This window comes from Seriola dumerili, unplaced genomic scaffold, assembly GCF_002260705.1.
Source record: "Seriola dumerili isolate Sdu_G_001 unplaced genomic scaffold, Sdu_1.0 BDQW01000686.1, whole genome shotgun sequence".
NCBI lineage: Eukaryota > Metazoa > Chordata > Actinopteri > Carangiformes > Carangidae > Seriola > Seriola dumerili.
In genome coordinates, this window is record NW_019174941.1 from 585947 (window position 1) to 605438 (window position 19492).

The window sequence follows — 19492 nt, forward strand, 5'->3', positions numbered from 1 at the left end:
TCATAAAAATGACATAGTATAGTAAGGCAAAAAAAGTCATAAAAACGACATAGTATAGTCAGGCATAAAAAGCTTTAAAAACGTCATAGTATAGTAAGGCATAGAAAGTCATATTATAGTGATGCATAAAAAGTCATAAAAACGTCATAGTATAATAATGCATAAACAGTCATAAAAACAACACAGTATAGTAAGGCATAAAAATGTCATAGTATAGTAAGGTATAAAAAGTCATCGTATAGTAAGGCATAAAAAGTCATAGTATAGTAAGGCATAAAAAGTCATAATATATTAAGGCATAAAAAGTCATAAAAACTCCATAGTATAGTAAGGCATAAAAAGTCATAGAATAGTAAGGCATAAAAAGTCATAAAAACATCACAGTATAGTAAGACATAAAACGTCATAGTATAGTAAGCATAAAAAGTCATAAAAACGTAGTATAGTAAGGCATAAAAAGTCATAGTATATTAAGTCATAAAAAGTCATTAAAATTACATAGTATAGTAATGCAAAAAATGTTTTAAAAACGTCATAGTATAGTAAGGCATAAAAACGTCATAAAAATGTCATAGTATAGTAAGGTATAAAACGTCATAAAAACGTCATAGTACAGTAAGGCATAAAAAGTCACAGTATAGTTAACCATAAAAACATCAAAGAACATCATAGTAGAGTAAGGCAAAAAATCAAAACGTCATAATAAATTCAGACATAAAACTTCATGTTCCAGTAAGGTATACAAACGTCATAGTCTAATAAGGCATGAAAATGTCAAAAAATCTCATAGTATAGTAAAGCATAAAAACGTCGAAGAACGTCACAGTATAGTAAGGCATAAAAATGTCAAAAAAAATCATAGTAAGGCAAGGCATACAACATCATAGCATAGTAAGTCATAAAACATCTATTAAGGCATAAAAACAATAAAAAAACGTCATAATATAGTAAAGTATAATGTAAAAGTCTTCTAATAAAGCATAAAAATGTCACAAAAAATGTCATAATATAGTAAGACATAAAATGTCATAAAAACATCAAAAAATATCATAGTAGAGTAATGCAAAAAATGTCAAAAAACTCATAGTATAAATAAATTGTCATATTGTAAGGTATAAAAATTTCTTAGTATAGTAAGGCATAAAAAAGTTAAAGTATTCTTGGTGATTTTTTCCTAGGAATTTTTGGCAGAAAGTCATATGTTAGTTACTAGTGTGATATTCTCACATGATGTGAGCCTTCAGATAATCCCGCCCTTTCAGTCAATCAAATAATAGCATGCGTGAATGGGTTGTCTTGGAGACATAGCCTTTTTGAGGGCACATTGGAATGATTTAATATGACTTCACTCCAAACATGGTGCGAACGAGTTCACTCAAATATTGGTAGCGACTATTCTGTCTTCCCAAAATATTGGTAGGGACATTTCACTACCGTCCATATGCAAAACTATGCCATTGATCTCTTAACAGGTTATTTGTGTTTAGCTATCCAACATCATATCAAGTGAATCCTACAAAATAGTCCCATGCCACATTAAGTGTAGAAACCTTGTTATATTGTCTATGGTAGAAACAGATGTAAATTAATCTGGTGGTGTAGCTGCTTAGATGACTTTTTGCTGCTCATTTCCTATTTATATTTTATTTGTTTGTACGGTGTGGTTCTCCCTCTGCAGAATGACTGCAGTTACAGGTGTTTTGTTTTGTTTTTTGTACTGTAATATTTTGACAGAAAAAGTATTACTAGTGGTAGTTAGAGATGTTTAACAGTTAGAGATGTTACAATACTCTGTTACAATTACTGACAGAGAAGATTTTGGACCTGTTCATTTTCTCATCAAGTCTCGGTTGTGGTGGAAACAGAATGAGCAGAATAGTCAGTGAGCTTTTGGAAGTTTTGGACCACATCCAAAGGGAAGTAACTGGAGGGCATTGTTACCAGGTTCACAGGAGGCAACCTTACTTTCAGTACAATGGTGCGTTTGATTGTTTTCCTCCATTAAACTACTGCAATCAAGGCCAGTAATATAAACCCCAGCTCTTTTGTACAGCTGCAGTTATTTTTTTTGTGACCATGGTTTAAAAAAAACTCATGCAGTATAGCTAAAGCACAAACTTTATGCCCTTTAAACCCTGACTTTGTATATGTTAGCCATTTAAGGTAACTGCTTTTCTAGTGTCTGGATGAAGTAGAGACAGCAACATCAACAATGCCAGGTCAGTAATATCCAGAGTCTCTATGCAGCATTTCGCAAACAATCTCATTCACCCCCAGCAAATTGCCAATGAGTCTTTCAGACTTCCACAGTGATCTCTGCCAACAAGAACCCTGACCCTAACCATGCCTCTCCCAAGCACTGCCTCCTATCCAGAGGGTATGTCCTCAAAGTGGTCTCTTTCACCTTCTTGTCTATTTCATCGACAATTAATTGCTGCAGTTCCCATCTTTGAGAAGATCCAGCGGTCATCTGCTCTGACTTGCCAGTGCTTCTCTGTTCAGTCAGCATTGCCAACCTAACCTGGAAGACCTCTTGTCTAGCATGACAGATTCCCTCAGCACCAGTGAGTGAAGCTGTAAAAACACCCTACATCAAATTGGCAGGCTATTCAGAACTGCACACGGTACTGATAGCTCCCAGGAAATTTACAGTGCCAATGCCTGACGAAGATCTCTGCAGGGCTCAAACTTTGCTCTGTTAAATGAAATGTACTGAGAGCTTTTAGCACAGGGAGCAGATCCTTTATCTGACAAAATTAGAAGCAAAAAACATCACACTAGTGGATTAATCTATGAATGAAACCGACAGATTAATCTGGTCATCATTCATTTTTCACTTTATTTGCTGATAAACACAAAAACATCAACATCTACAAAGAGCAGGATGGATACAGTAGCTAAGATGGATCAGAATGATCTTGTACAAGTACAGTAAAAGACGACAGAAAATGGGCACTTAAAAAGAGAAAGACTGAGCACTTCTAGATGATATTCAAATAGTAATACAGTGTGTCTGGTTTAAATCTAGTCTCCACTCTTTGACTATCCAACAGACTTATCTGCCTTGTCCTCATCCATGAAGAATGACAACACTTAGTGTTTAGCTCTGTGAACATTCCCTCATCTTAACTTCATTATTTCATCTCCTCTTATGATGTTCATTAATGGTCCATTAGCACTGACAGTTTTTGCTTTTCCATGGAAAAAATATAACGTGTGTAGGAAGGTTTTGGTTCAGCCACAAGTTTCATGCTTTATGATCTGAAAATGTGTTTGATATTTCATCTCTTATTGTGTGCTCTGTGAGTTTATGTGTTTGTATGTGAGAAAACAGATAGGATATGCCTGACTTTGCCACACTTCCAGAGATGATTGGGACACCACAGAGAATGAACCACACACAAACACAGAAGACACAGGGAAATACACACACTTGTATTAGCTACTGCCTCTGCCCTCTGGATTTCTCTCTGCTGTGGTAGTTTATCTTAATAAACGGGCTGTTTGCTTGCCCTTTTTGTCCTAAATAAGCTGCCCCGAGGCAAAATGAAGATTTTTTTTTTTTTTTTAGATATTTCGTCACAGGTCAGTGACAGGATTTTGGAGAATCAACTGTTCAGCGACTCATCTAATATCAGAACTGCAGACCTTATTTGAGCAAACAAACATTTGATTCATTGCCTCTGTGTGTGTGTGTATGTGTGTGTGTGTGTGTGTGTGTGTGTGTGTGTGTGTGTGTGTGTGTGTGTGTGTGTGTGTGTGTGTGTGTGTGTGTGTTGATTATGGGGAGACGCATTCACAGTTCAAAGTTAAGATGATATATTTATGAAAGTTTAATAGCTGCCGCAAGAACATGACTGACTAAAAAGTTTCCACTTTTGTTATGATGCATAATAAGGTATACAGAAGTAAGAAAACTGACAAGGTGAAGAACTACTCCACCCACTGCTTTATTGTGCTTAAAGTACTGTTCCATGGTACTGTGTTACCATATATTAAAGTAGTAAATATGATCCAGTTAGGTTAAAGCCTAGAGTTAATTTATAATATAATGTGACGGATAGGTATTGTGGTTGCTTGCTGTGCTCATTTACAGTGGTGGTTTGATTAATAACTGTAACTAGGCTACTGTATGTTTGAGGCGTCCTATTCATTTTTGTCAGATACCTGTCAGTCTCCAGACACAACTATGCTCCATAGCCACAGTATTAATAAAGAAAATTGAAATGTCTCTGGAGAATATGAAACGTGAAATCAAAGCATGTGTCCTTCTAACTTTTACCTGCTGTAGACTAGAAATAGTCAGGTTGTGTTTGTTGTCTGAAAAGATAATTTTTTCTTTCTTTGTTTTGCATAGAGGAATTTCCTGCACTGTGCTCTCCATGGCATTTTTTCACATTTAAATTCCACCAAGATAATTCAACATCCTCAAATTAATTCAGATATCATGACCTTTTAATCTTTTAATTTGTATCAAATTTAAGTAGGCCTTCTGTTGCATACGCTGCCTTGAATTAAGTTTTTTTTTGGAGGATTTGTCAATCCCTGATGATGAATTAATAAATTATTCTGTTTCCAGAAAACAAATCTTGAATGCCAAAGTTGACCGATCTTATTATATCAAATTGTACCAAATAAAGCAAAGTGGCAAAGTAAATAAACTGATTACAGAAGAAAGTTTTAAATGAAGCAATGATTGAATTTTGTTATGAAACGACTACTGTATAAATCAAGCACAGTCATACCCTAAAAAATATAAATAAGAGAAACATCATGATTTTATTCTTTGATCTTTTTATCCAGCCCCAGCATAGAGAAGCTAGTTTGAAGTTCTGGAGCATCATTATATTGAAGGTATCCTTTTTAGTATGAGTGTCTACTCTCTACAAAAACACTGTTGCTTGTTCCTCACCAAAATACATTGTGTGCAACATTAGAGATTATTAACATTATGAATGCCTTTCTAGCTCTTCAGACATTGTCTAAGGTTTTCTTTGAAGATACATTCTCGGGCACTTTATTAGGAACACCAAAACAGCCTCAGTTCTTCATGGCATGGATTTCACAAGATGTTGGAAAGTTTCCTTTGAGATTCTGCTCCACATTGACATGATTGCATCACATCATTTCTGCAGATTCATCAGGTGCACATTCATGCTGTGAATCTCCTGTTCTACCACATTTCAAAGGTGTTCTACTATGATTCTACTGATATGGTGATAGGCCATTGAAGTTCACTGAACTCATTGTCATGTTCATGAAACCAGTTTGAGATGACTTTTGCTTTGTGACATTGTGCATTATCGTGCTTGGAAGTAGCCATTAGAAGATGGTAAGCTGGGGCCATAAAGGGATGCACATGGTCAGCAACAATACTCAGATATACTGTGGCATTCAAATGATTATTGATTGGTATTAAGGGCCCGAATGAGTCAAGAAAACATTCGCCACTCCATTACACTGCCACCACAAGCCTGGGCTGTAAACACATTCATGCTGACACCAGATGTGGTTTTCTGCTGTTGTAGCCAATCTGCCTCAAGGTTGGAGGTGTTGTTAATTCTGAAATGCTTTTCTGCTCACCACAGTTGTCAAGAGTGGTTATCTGAGTTACCCTAGCTTTTCTGTTGGCTCCAACCAGTCTGGCCATTCCCCTCTGACCTCTCTCGTCAACAAGGTGTCTCTGTCTGCAGAACTGATGCTCACTGGATGTTTCTTGTTTTTTTGCACCATTCTGCATACAAACTTGAGAGACTGTTGTATGTAACAATACCAGGAGATCATGAGTTTCAGAAATACCTAAACAAATCATGCCACGATCAAAGTCACTGAGATCACATGTTTCCCTTATTCTGATGTTGGATGTGAACATTAACTGAAGCTCCTGACCTGTATCTGCATGATTTTAAGCATCGCACTGCTGCCACATGATCGGCCAATTGGATAATTGCATGAATAAGCAAGCATTTCTAAAAGTTCTTGGTGATCATAATAAAATCTAAATTGCTAATATCAGATTGCTGTCCTCTCCTCATTTATTGGTGCATTAGCATCATCAACGGCTATTGATAAAATGATTGTGCCTGCATTCAAACAATAGAGTGCAAAAAAATGTAAGCACTTGCTCATCACAACATTGTTCAACAGCAGTGCTAGTAGTCAAAAACTCAACAGGGGACCTTTAAAATATTTTTTCTTTATCCAGCTTCTCCTCTAAACATCGTGTTGCTGTCACAAGCATAAGAAAAAGAACATGCTTTGTTTCATAACATATCAGTCAAATGTATTTTATTTACATACTGGTCTGGATAAATTTGAACTTGGCGAATGCACCTATGTATACAGAAAACCTCTAAATTCCAGCCGCTGCCCTTCATTATCACAGCATACAATACGCAACTATGTGCTTTGCAAGTTACAGACAGAGCATTATACCATAACACATGAACATACACATTTTGTGCACTTTAAACACTGCCTTGCACTACAAAAGGTTTCAATCGGTATACATGTTCTTTAATTAAAAGCTGAAATACCAACCATTTCGAAATCCAATTAATAATCATGTATGAATTAACATAATGTATAAACCACACAACAAATGGGATCATTGATTTTGAGTATGTACACGCAACTACATTTACAATAATACAATTCGTGAAAGCCTAAAAAGTTGTTGGTGTTGTCGTCGTTATAACAAACTGCACTTAATATAACAAAGCACATACTGTATAATAGAAAGTAACTGTTGATTTGCTAGTGTCACAAATCGAACACTGATTCTGTCTGACACATTTCAAGTATCTGAAAAACATGACTGTGGAGTGTTTAAACAACTTTAGGAGGCTTCAATAAAAGATCGGGGCAGAAAAAGTGCTTTTATTTTTTCAAACTCTCTTCAGCCAAACCGATCTTTGAAATACTGTGACAACAAAAGAAAAGCGCTGTTTCAGTCAAAACTGTGCTATACAACAATAGCAATACCAAAAACTCAAAGTAGACCAACAAAGGCAGGCCTAAACTGGCTCTGACTCAGATTTGGAGTAATCCGGATTAGCACCAAATAATGACAGTTTGTCTTTTACATAGTATTTTATCTCTAACCTTCAAAGAAATGTATACCACTTCTGATATTTCACTGATTAAAACAATTACAAAATGCACCCCTAGCAACATGTTTTAACATCAAGCAAATAAAAAGCAATGGCTTGTGGTGTAAAGGATCAAAGCAAGGAAAAAGGAGACTCCTAAGTGAGGGAATGATCCTCTCTCCAGGAAGAAATGAAGCAACTGTGTGGCTGGAAGGCTGCCAGGGCTGTGTTAGGTGGAGGACATTTCCATGGTAAGTAGGTACATGCAGGTTTCATAGTAACAAGGTGATGGAGTGAGAGGGAGGCTGAGAAGACAGGAGTGTGCTGCTGGGATCCGCCCATGAGATTTGGTTCAGTCCTTTTATTCATGGGCAGCGCCGAGAAAGAGAAACCCACTGTTCTGCAGACGCACAATTTTTAGAATATCGTTCACAGGATGGCTCGGGAGGAGGTCTGGGTTGGGGGAGGGATCGGCAAGAGCCCAGGCAGAGTGAGGGGGTGTCAAAACAGAGTCAGTTCTCTTTGAGATGATTTTTCCCTCTTGTTTTCTTTCTGCCTTTTTTTTCCCTGCTCTGTCAGTTAGAGTCTTCTCAGATTGTGCTCCTCTGTGCAGGAGCCTTTCCTCAGGGTGATGTCGTCCACGGCCATCTCGCCGCTCCTGCCTCGCCCACGCTCCCCCTTCAGGATCACCTGGTGAACAACAGCACAGTGCACACTGAGGTAGTACCATAGAGGAGCAATCAGCACACGCTACTTCATGATAAAAGAAAACTCACTGCATTTGTTCTCAAAGGTGACTTGAATCTTAAATTTTACAGATCCATTCTTTAGAAATGCAGACTGCTGCTCTTATTTCTTTTTCATCAACAGGAATAGAATCTCTCTTCACATCTGTCAGAAATGTTTGTAGATATTATTTAAATTTCATGAGTGAACCTCTTTGACATCTTTACTGTTATACTTACACTTTCAAGACCTGTGCCCCATAATGTGATTTGGGTGTGCCTCCAGCCATTTCCACCTGTCCGGCCCCACACTGCTGGACTGTACTGCTTCCCCTTCTTCACAAACACTTGCAGCATGCCCACATGGTGGCCTGCCAGTTTGTGCCGGAACGACAGGCACAGATTGCCGTCATTCCAGGGAGGGGTGAGTGGGAGGACCAGCCGGGCCCCTCGTCCACTTCTCTTGTTTCCAACGTCAGGAATGGTGAGGTACCGTCCACCTGGGGAGGCCGGTGACAGACGTATTGAAAGAGCCCGTTAATGAAATTAAACTAGTGGAGCCACATTCCATACATCCTCATCTCATGTATGTCCACAATATTATCTCTCACTATAGGTGATCCATATAAACACCTGGCGCTCAGTCTTCAGTCTGCACCCTTACTGCTCAGAAATGTAACTCCCTCCAGCAAACATCCCCAGCCTCATACTGTATTACCATTCATTTGCTCAGGAATTTTGAATGCTACTTTTAATTGGCCAGTCGCTTGCTCAGACTTTTACATCTGAGCCACTCTGACAAACCAACACATGTATTTTTACAATTAATAGTAGTGAGTGAGTGTACTATTCAATTTCAGTCAAACCTATTAACAACATATTTGTGAACTCAAATCTTCAACTATTTACCATCTGTCTCTTTAAGATACCATGAAATGACAAACTGAGAAGAAATGACACCATTCATAATTGGGCTCAGTGGTTAAAGGGTCCGTTCACCCTTCTCTAAACATGCCATGCCACTCCAATGCAGCTCCTGCTTGGAGTCTCATTTGTTAGGACAGGATAGTCAGGATAATCCACAGACCTTACTGTGAACGGTTACTGTAAACACTGCCCATGCAAACTACCGACAGCAACGTCTGTGGATTGTCCTGAGTGAGTTTTTCTGGAAAGTCACGTTCTAAATGAGTTTTCCAAAATGCTTTTTTTGATTTCTTTATGAAATGAAATCCAATATTTGTGTGCCAGAAAAGAACTATTATACAGTTCGTGCGGTGAACTGATCTTTTAAAAAAGTAGGTATGTAGGTGAGTAGGTCTTTCGGTATGTAATAACACACTTTCCATCCAACTGTGCAATTTGTAGAAGTGATGCAATAAGAGATGGTGAAAAATTGAATTGTCAGTTGAAACAGACTTGACCCACTTGCGTTTTTCAACTCAAAATAGAGCCAGTTGCCTGTGGCTATCTTTCTTTTTTTTTTCGTTTTTATATTAATTCATGCATTAGTTGGTGATATTAGATCTATATAGTTTTAAAAATTTAAAGCTAAAAGTGCTTCTGGGTAATAATGTTGATGTATTTTGCTTATTTAGTGGATCTGTGTATGGCTGGTGTTAACCACAGGGGGTCCAATAAGTATCTGGAGGCCACAGACGCTTTCTGCATAAGTTATGAGCTGCCTCCAAATCTGTGCCAATCCTTTAAGAGCAGAGTTTGCCTGTGGCTGTCTATCAAAAGAACTTAATGTGATGAACAGTAAATAGTTACATGCTTCACAACACCCTGAAGATGCAGGCGAAGATGGACACACACATATAAATGAGACATTATTCAAGTGTTCTGATTAAACATATTCACCACAGGCTACTGCAGACTGAAACGTTGCCTCTTAAATGGAATCACTCTTAGTCAGGGCTTAGCTTATGATTTACTGTAAATGATTTTCCAAGTCTGGGCAAAATTTTTTATTTGAACTAATGAGTGAGCACAAACTTGGCTGAAACGAGGCCTCAGTCTGAATGTCTGGAATCACACTACTAACTGCAACACTAAGCCAGTTGGCTGTGGAAGCCACATGCAGTTAGTGTCGCTTAAACAGTGCCAGTACGCTGCACTGTTTAGTCTTCCCACCGCCCCCACTGAGTCCACTCAACGTAATTCACTACAACTTCTCCTCGGCTGAACCCTCAAGAAAAACAGTGTTGTGTTCCCATTTAATGTACGCCACAGGTATCAGTGACAGGTGGTGTAATCCATGTCTCATTTGCATCACTTTGTAGAGCAAAGTGCTAATCTGCAGGGAAGACAGACTACTTCCCTCAAGTAATTTTCATCTTGACCTGTAATTGAGCAGAACAAAACTGAGCCGCTTAGATTGTCTGACCTTGTGTGTGTTTGCATGTGTGCGCGTGTCAGGAAAGCATCGCAGCTATTCTCATTTCCATTTACTGCCTATAAAATAAACATTTTCCCTTATTTGTGGAGTTTGCCCCCCCCCAGCCATTCAACTACCTGACGGATCAGGCGTCGTCTCCCAGTGCAGGTCTCCGTCTTTGTCCCTGATCCAGCCACAAAGACCATCATCAAAGGAGCAGCTCAGATACCCCGACTCTGGGGAGAATGAAACACACTTTTCAGAGCAGTGGAGGACACACATACACACACACACACACACACACACACAAAAAGCCTTCAGTCTGGTCTCTGTGATGCTTCACAGGAGCCCTGCTGTGAGCCTGTAACTTCACCGGGAGCAAGAGGACTGTTGAAGCTCCTTCTGATGAACAAGATGATACAATAAAAGTGTAAACATTTGTCATGATGTTGTAATCTCTGAGGAGAGCTGATGCATTGAGGAAGAATCAAGTGAAAATGGAGCTGCATAAATCACAAGTGGAAACGCATTCATCTAAAAAATAACAAATATTTGCAACAGTTGCTGGAAATGCTGATATCAGTGTGTGTGTGTGTGTGTGTGTGTGCGTGCGTGCATATGAGTGAGTGTACTTCTACACACACACACACACACACACACACACACACACACACACACACACGCACAGCCTATACAGTAGTATGCGTGCCATACACCATAATAAAATACATTATGGTTACAGCAGAGAGTCATAATATTCAGTGAGTGATGATTTCCTTCCTGGCTATGATGGCTACACAATAACATTAAGAAAATGTAGACAACACAGTTACAGTATTATCCATGCATTGCTGTACAAATTGGTTCGAAGATAAGAATAACATCCATCATTTTGGCCCCGAAATAGTGTTTCCAGAAAACACTTCTCACTTCATTTTCTGAGCCAATGAAAACACCTTCTCTCCTGACACCGCATAGCAAATGATGCACTGTGAACCAAAATAAAGTCATTAGGCATTTTAATCTGCATACCATTGGCATCAATAAATCATATCGAGCAAACATGACAGATAAAATGTGTCTTCACAAAATCTATTTTCTTATTGTTCTCGTAGGAAGTATATATTGAGTACTATGGAGCTTAAGAACAGAGCACTGTGTATGTACTTTAAAATGATCAATTAATCATTCAAGCAGTCAAGCAAGCATAATGTGAAAAGGGGAAAAGTCTGGAAGTACATCCCAGGCTGTGAGCCATTATTTAAACGGATATGGCCAGACGTCATGTGTCACTTCCCGGTGAAAGGCCTATCAAAACACATCTGGTCACTATCATGTCTTTGCCTCGGCAGCGACACAGCAGGAGTTGGTTGTCAGTTTCATTTTGCCTGTAGCAAACGTGCCTCATCTGTCATCATTTGAGCTCTGCAGTCTGCAGCGAGCCAGGCTGCTGCTGCTGCTGACCGGCTTTGTCAAAAAATGTGTCGTGTTTACCTGGGTCGTCTTTGGCTTCATCTGCCGTGTTGCCGAGCTCAATGTCAAAGTCGATCCCGAGAACGGTGTTGTGTCCGTGGTTCCGAGGGACTGAGGAGAGAGGTGAGAGACGCAGGTTTAGATAAAGGATTAACAAAGGTATTATATTTGCTCAGTAGCATCCCTGTTTGTGGCTATTGTGTGGATTTGTTTCATTACTCTACAAGGATGCATCAATGTCATGGTTTAGTGCCTGCGTATCCAGAGTTAAGCACCACAGAGACCAGAATACTTGAGAAAACCTGCAGAAACACCAGAAGTCAAATGTGAATCTTAATGAGAAAAGGGGAGACTGCTCGTCTGATGCAACTTCTGGTTAAATGATGCTGCTATAAAACCAGGAGCTACATACATACTGTACATACACACACAAACACACAAATAGAGTTCACAGCCAGTCCTGAAATAGCCTCTTTCCCTCTCTAATGGGGTCACACTGCCCAAAATACTATAAGCCAAGCTGTCTTATGAAAGGTCAACTGACAAGTGAAGCACAGGAAGTTGGTACTTTTACTGTGACAAATCTTTTGCAGCAAAAGACACTTAAGCCTTTAACTCCATTAGAGGGACAGTTGTCGTTGCTGGTTTTATATTGAAGAGTTTCATTAAGGAAAGTGTCAGTGGATGCAAAATACAGATAAACATCTCCATTTTAATATTTATTGTATTTGCAGCCAGTGGAATTTACTGTAATGAGACAAACCATCATCATCAACTATTCCCAGCATCCCAGACAGATTCTTGTCCATAAGCTACAAATATGCTGTAACCTGTACTTGAACCGTCAGTCTCCCAAAGTCCCCAACATGTGCCCCCTCCCGTCAGCCTGAGCACAGAGAGGGCCCAACCCCATGCTGGGTCACACCACCCGGCAGACTGCTGATGTAGTCTGTCAGTCGTAGGAATCTGAGAGCAGGGAGGTCACACTCTCACACCAGGCTCTCCAGCAATCCCAAGCATGTAGATCTCCGTGTGTGTGCCTGTGTTTGTGTGTGTCTGTGCTTTTAAGGAAATCCACCCCCCTCCCTCCCCAGAAGTCTTGCATCCGGTTGTAGAGTAGATATATAAAGAGTAAAAATAAAAGTGATGTGCCAATTAAGGGAGCAGTAATTTGAACTGTGACAGTGTGACTGTCACAGTTCAAACTAAAAAATAGCTGTGTTTGTCTACCTCATCTTGATGGGCTATGGATTTTGTTTAATTAACTGAAATTCTGGCAAACAAACTACTTCCAAAACTAATTCCCAAATAACATATTTCATCACCAAAAATATGCACAAAAAAAAGAAAAGATTATCAACTAGCGCTGGGTGATAATTCGCTGTAGGTGAATCACATTGACTGTATATGAAGACATATACTGCACAAACCATTGAAATTGAAGCTTTAAAAAGTTGCGTGCGTGCTCCCAGAGACAATGTCCTGGTTACTTTGTATGCTCTGTAGGTCTCACTGTCAACAGTTTTCCTTCAGTAGAAAGTAGTTCAAATGAAAACTTTTCATAGCAAGGTCAGTGGATTATCCAGGGTAACTGGAACACTGTTTCAGCAAAGACATATTTCTTCAAATCCTTTAAAGCTTTGAGCACCAGAAACAAAATGCCATTCCTATTCACTGTGTTCAGGTGTTGGCAGAAATCTCAAAAATCTTAAAACCTTCTCACATAAACCCTAAACTTTCTGCATGATTGGACAAGACACTTTGTTTGACAACTATGTTGAAATACTTAATACTAAATGTTACTGCATTGGTCATTTTGTTCCATCAAAATATTGGGGGGGGGGGGGTTAATAAAAGATGCTCTAGGGGGATTTCCTATGTTCTGCCAAAATGTTGAACAAACAAAGTCATAACCAATCAGTGGATTGTGTTTTTCCAGTTTTGGAAAGAAATAGCTGCAATCTGCTATTCTATAAACAACATATTTCATAATTGTCATGTTTTTCAGATGAAGGGTGACTAACTTTGTTCACATGACATTAAACCATCACACTCATATCTTTCACTGAAAGCCTTCTCTCTACAAAATGCCAGCTTTTATGGAACTAAGGAAAACTTAGCACTTAGCTTAATGTAAATGCATTTTGTCTCAATGCAGATGCTGTTGAAAGGGCTAAATTAGTCTCAGAGGTTAGAAGGTTTTCTCATTTTACAGAGAAGCCTATAGCCTTAAAAGAGAAGTATATTTGCATTCTGGAAAATATGCTTCTTTGTTTTCTTCCTGAGCATTAGATGAGAAGATTGCCTTAAGTATAAACCTAGAGCCTGGGGGCCGTTAGCTTAGTATACAGAGTTGAAGGAGGGGGAAGAAGATAGCCTGCCTCGCTCCGAATTGAAAAAAATCTGATATCTTGTGGCTGAATTATTGTAATTGATTTATTATTGTAACCATGATGACAAATGTCCACTAACATATAGGACATACTTATATTAACCTAAACCGCGATCGTTCCCTAAATCTAACAAGTAGTTTTTGTGCCTAAACCTAAGAAAACAGTGATATTATTTTTATTATGTTGATGAAGGTCCAGTACCCCTGCTGCTGGTTTGCTCCTATTGGTAGTATCCAAGGGTAGGGACAAACAACCTCTGTATATGGGTGTTTAGGTTGGATTAAACACATGGTGCTATTTGCTATTTATGAGCTTTAGATGTGTTGATAGGTGTGTTTTTCGAACTTTGGAGAGAGCTAGGCTAGCTGTTTCCCTGCGTCTTGTTGCTAAACTTTATGCTAAGCTAGGTTGGAGATACAAGGTTTTCACTGGACAGCAATGGTAATGTTGATTCAAGCGACTGAAAGGAAACTACAAAGTTCCCAAAATTGCTCTGACCACAGCACACACCTGCACTTGAAGCTGTGCTTCAAGTGCAGGTGTGTGCTGATGTGTTTCTTCCTGCCCTGAGGCTCTTATTCAAATGATTCCTATTTCCGTCTAATTATTTGAATAATCACTCAGCGGTGTCTTTCCTCCTTCCCTCTCTCATCTTATTCAAACCATCTTCAGGAAGCTCTGATTTCCAGAACTGCTCTGCCGTGGTGCGAACTATTAGATTGATGTCTCCTTCAAGCAGTGCAGACAGGTGTTAATGTAATCTTCTCTCCTCTTTCCTTTTTCTAATTATGTGATGCCATCTGGCAAGGTGAGTAGGAACCACACTGTCTCACCTCTTATGCTGTACTTTGCTGTTCTCAACAAACAATTCTGTTAAAGGAGCTTAATTTTGGATTTTGGTAAAAACAGGTTTTTGCTGTGCAGGCAAGGGAGCGTGGCACAAAAAACACTTCTATGTTCAATTACAGTTGCTTTGCAATTCACACTGTTGATGCATCCGGACTCCCACCTTTTCAGTTATCACCTTCTGCAGCGTTTTCCGTACGGCTGTATCATAATGTGCAATTTTACTGAAACTTCTACTTGAGTATTTTCCGTTTGATCTGTTTGTTGTATGCAATGAGCACTTGGCAGATAAAAAAAAAAATGTTACATTTAAGCAATGAAAACAATTATATAAAGATAAAAATAGCATCACTCAACATAAGTCTTTAAAAATGGCTCACAGATATATAATTCAAGTCCTTAAAGGCTAAGTAATTTCAGAGAACAGCTAAGTACTGTAGTTTTCAGTAAACTTTACTCAAAAAGAAGCAAATAGTGCATTTGTTGGCGACTATTTTGATGAATATGCAGTTGGTGTGTTCATAACAATTTACAGCATCAGAATGGATGAATAATGAATAATTAGCCACTGCACTTTTTTCACATTCAAGGGTCAGTTCAAACAGGCTATAAAATAACTCAGTTTATCACTCAGTCCTCATGGTATCCAGTCACGCAGATTGTCCAGGTTTTGAAATTTTCAGCTCTGAAAGTTTTGTTTCCACCCCAATGGAAATGAATGAAATTTTGTTGTCAACCAGTGCAACAGTGTGGCACAGGAATAAGTCTTATCAGGCTTTATACACGGTAAACAGTTGCTAGTAGGATCCGTTCATTGTTGCTTTTCATGGGATTTGTTGACAATTAGAAAAGTATAGAATTAAACAACCTTATCCTTTAAATACTGTAATAAAACATAATTGCCTGCAGACAAATCATGTATTAGCTCCAAATTAAAAAAATGTATCCGTGACTTTGGCCCTCAACTGAATATTTCAGGCTTAACAAGTCGCATGTCACAGGGATTATCTCATTAAACACAATTCACCATTTTGAAAAGGTGCAAAGCAGCAGATGATTGCAGCGATTACCATCTTTGTTAAAGCCAAAAGAAACAATCTCAGCCACCCCTCATTGCTGCAGTATTTTCAAATTCAGGTCCGTTATTTGGTTTTGATCAAAGAATGTCAAAATAAAACAAAGAGTGATGATGCATTTTGAATGCAATTGGTGTCAAAGATTCAGGCTTGGCAGAGAGCACTGTGTGACATGTGGGTAAACAACAGTCTGGCTGCAGAACCAGTTTGTTTTTTAACTGTAGCCAAAGGGATAATTATCTTGAGAGGAAGATATTTTTTACTTAAATACTTAGCATAATATTAGTGAGACAAATTTGTCATCTTATAAAAATGGGCATTATTTCCTAACAATCTGCGTATCATACTTTAATTTGAGGGTGGATATAGCCTGATTTACATGTTAACCACCTTGAATCTTCATATATAAGAGGGGTCCGTATTACAGTGGCAGCCTTGTATTGAATCAGATAGATAGTAACCTTTGATTTCAGCCATTTTCAGTTTACATTACAAACAATCTTCAAGTTTCTTGCCAGATTTTTACAACATAAACCTGTTGTGTGGTTCGCCTTCAAACAAACTGTGTACACATGGGAGCCCATTGCCAACTGCTCGGGTAAGTTACCACCACACGTTCATGTGTTTGAATACAAAATTGATATGATAATACACATTGATAATACACATCATCTGTCAGGTAAACATCACTCCTGATTCACCCAGAATGTGACATGTTTCATAATAAACACAGTGTTTCAGGATTGAGAGGAAGAAAAATGCAAATTTGCTCCAATTTGGATAGCACAAACCTGTCAGGGAGTTGATGAAGATGAATGGCGAGACAAATAGGTGCCTTTTAAAGTCAAAGTCTGTGACCCGAAAGTAAACAAAAGCTTCACCACACCATCAAACATCAAAACACACAGATTAGAGCCTATTAATACTCTATTATAAAACTATTATGTTTTCTGAGCAGTTAAAGCTGCTCTGATAAATCTTTCCACATGAACAGAATGAATGAAATGATATATTTCTATATGTGTGTGACGTAAAAGGTGTCACTGGTAGTAGTTCTAGCTTCTCTCAGCTCATTGTTTCGGTTTTATGGCTCTCTTACTCTCACTGCTCTCATCAGCGTCCTTCCCAGACACAGCATCTGTTTTCAGTGAAAAAGCATTTAGCAGCTAAAGAGGCAGATATTTCCCTAAGGAGGGGCTTAAAAACCAAAACTGGGTTAAAATGAGAGTGAATGTGGGATTTCATGTGGTGGCCAGAAACGTGGCTCCAAATGAATCCTGATGTTGCTCTGTGTCTGTGTGTCCTGGATCTGTAAAAAGGCAGCTGTTTTGGTAGCAGGTTCACCATATCAGCTTAAAAGGTGATAATAATATGTGTATTTTCAACAAATTTGCAAGAGTGTTGTTAGTATGTAAAAAATAAAACAGAAATAAATAAAAAATCTAGTTCTTACTGTGGACGTCCCCTCTCTGCTTGGTGACCTCCTTCTGGATGGTGTTGTCTACAGGGGTGATGGGTGGTGGCGTTGCGGGGCGTCTGGTGGGAGCTACTGGCCTTGGTGGGACGTAGGGCTTGCGTGTGGGTATTGGTGGCTTCCTTGTGGGGATGAAGGGCTTCTGGGTGGGAACTGAAGGCTTGCGTGGAGGTGGGGTGACCCTCTTTGGTGGCAGAGGTGCCTTGGTCATGGTTGTGGTTGTGGTTGTTGTTGCTGTTGTGGTAGTGGTGGCAGTCGTGGATTTGGGGATAAAGGGGAAGATTCTCTTTGGATTCACTGGTGGGCGGCGGGTAGTGGTGGAAGTGGTGGTGGTTGTCCTCCTCTGATCCAAGTCAGGGATGTGGTTGTGATGGTTTGGAGGCAGCTTGCCTGGTCTCGGGGGGTCAATAACCACCTTAGGAATGGCTGAAATAATAAGAGAATGCAGATGGAGCACTGAAATATGAGCACTTAAGAGTTAATGAGGTGTAGAATTGCAGACTAACTGCAATGATTAGCCTGACTTTTGCTGTGGAGAGCTTTCTTTCATCTACTGAGACTTCTCCTGATATCTATTAACTAAATGTTAGCATCCTAAAACTAACTGGGTGTCTCAAATCTCACTGAAGGAAAAGTTCACACTTGCAAAAGCGGCCCGTAAAATCAGCACGCTCCAAGTTCACGTTCATTCATTTTAAGGCAAACCTGTACATATTTATTACTCAATGGGCCTGTTAAAAAGAGAAAGAAGGAAGGGTTCATGGGAGCATGGCATGTGGCTTCGCAAACTAAACCACAGAGGCACCGCAGGATCCAGTGAATTTCTACTTTTGTGAAATTGATTTTGCTTTTCCGAAAATAGCCTTTTTTTTCATGGTCGTCCTGATTAGTTATTCTTTGTGTGCTTATAGCCAGAGGCTTCACAGCATCGGGTGAAAGCTGCTCTGTGAGTCTGTGTGTGTGTGTGTGTGTGTGTGTGTGTGTGTGTGTGAGTGTGTGTGTGGATGATCTCTGCGCTCAAACAGGCTGCTGTGCCCCGGAGATCACCCTCGCTCTGCTGACGTCATTGAAGGTACACCTCCTTTTCCTTTGTTCCTCCACACATTCTTCCCGTCAGGAGCGGAGGCAGAGATTGGGGGGGTTGGGTTGGCAGTGGTGGCAGTGGTGGCAGTGGTGGTGGTGGTGGTGGGGGGGGGTTCATAAGGGTTTCATGAGTGAGGAATGAGAGTGGACAAAGGCAAGTGGTTTGAACTCAGTTATTGCCTTCTCAGGTTGCAGGCGACTTTGATATGTGATACACAAATAGGATATTGCAACTGGACTCCCAGAGCACTTGAGGCACACACCCTTTGGGCAGGTGACAGGGTGAAGTATTTGCAGCGCACTACGCCGGGAGGCATCGTCTCTGCTCTATGGACTGCTACACCAGTTGTGTCTGTTAGATGATTGAATAACTGTGGAGAATAAATGACTTCTTATCCACAAGGTGCTGTAAAAAAAAAAAAACTGCAGACGCACAGACTAATGAATTGCATGTCAGCAAGCAGAATGAGACAGAGTGCCAGGGAAAGAAATATTTCACTTTCCGTTTTTTTTTTATTTATTTTTTTTTTTTTATTTTGGGCTGATCAAAAATGGCCAAATGTCAAAAGTGGAGTCAAGTCTGACTCTGGGCACATGTGATAAGGGAGCAGGCTGATTTAAGTCATGACTGACAGCCATTACAAAGAAAGGAATTTCAGTCCCAGCTTTGTGCTTGCAAGGCTATTCCTCCCTTGTCCTTGCTTTCCTACCTTTTCAAAAAAAACACGGGCAAAGAAAACAAAAATGTGAGGCCCCAATCCTCTTTGCAGAAAGTGAACATCGGGGCCAAGGTTTTGTTCTCGATCCTTACGTTTGCAGTCGTGGCCCATCCCCCTGAAGCCGTCTTTGCATTTGCACTTGTATGAGCCCGGCGTGTTGTAGCAGGTGGCAAAGCTGCTGCAGTGGCTTTGACCTAAAGAGCACTCATCCACGTCTGAAAGATAATGGAAA

The 19492-nt window shown here is 39.6% G+C and overlaps 1 protein-coding gene across 2 annotated transcripts in view; it reads right to left on the reverse strand.

Annotated features, from left to right (window-relative positions):
- Positions 1–6273: 6273 nt before the first annotated feature.
- npnt (nephronectin) overlaps positions 6274–19492 on the reverse strand; it is a 49145-nt gene continuing 35926 nt past the window's right edge. For both annotated transcript variants that reach the window (XM_022765468.1, XM_022765467.1), the window contains 6 exons: positions 19353–19475; positions 17438–17884; positions 11691–11780; positions 10334–10432; positions 8057–8316; positions 6274–7781 (listed from right to left, as the gene is read on the reverse strand). In XM_022765468.1, the coding sequence (XP_022621189.1) occupies positions 7671–7781; positions 8057–8316; positions 10334–10432; positions 11691–11780; positions 17438–17884; positions 19353–19475 (1130 nt within the window). In that variant the 3' untranslated portion in view covers positions 6274–7670. The remainder of the gene's footprint in view (positions 7782–8056; positions 8317–10333; positions 10433–11690; positions 11781–17437; positions 17885–19352; positions 19476–19492) is intronic.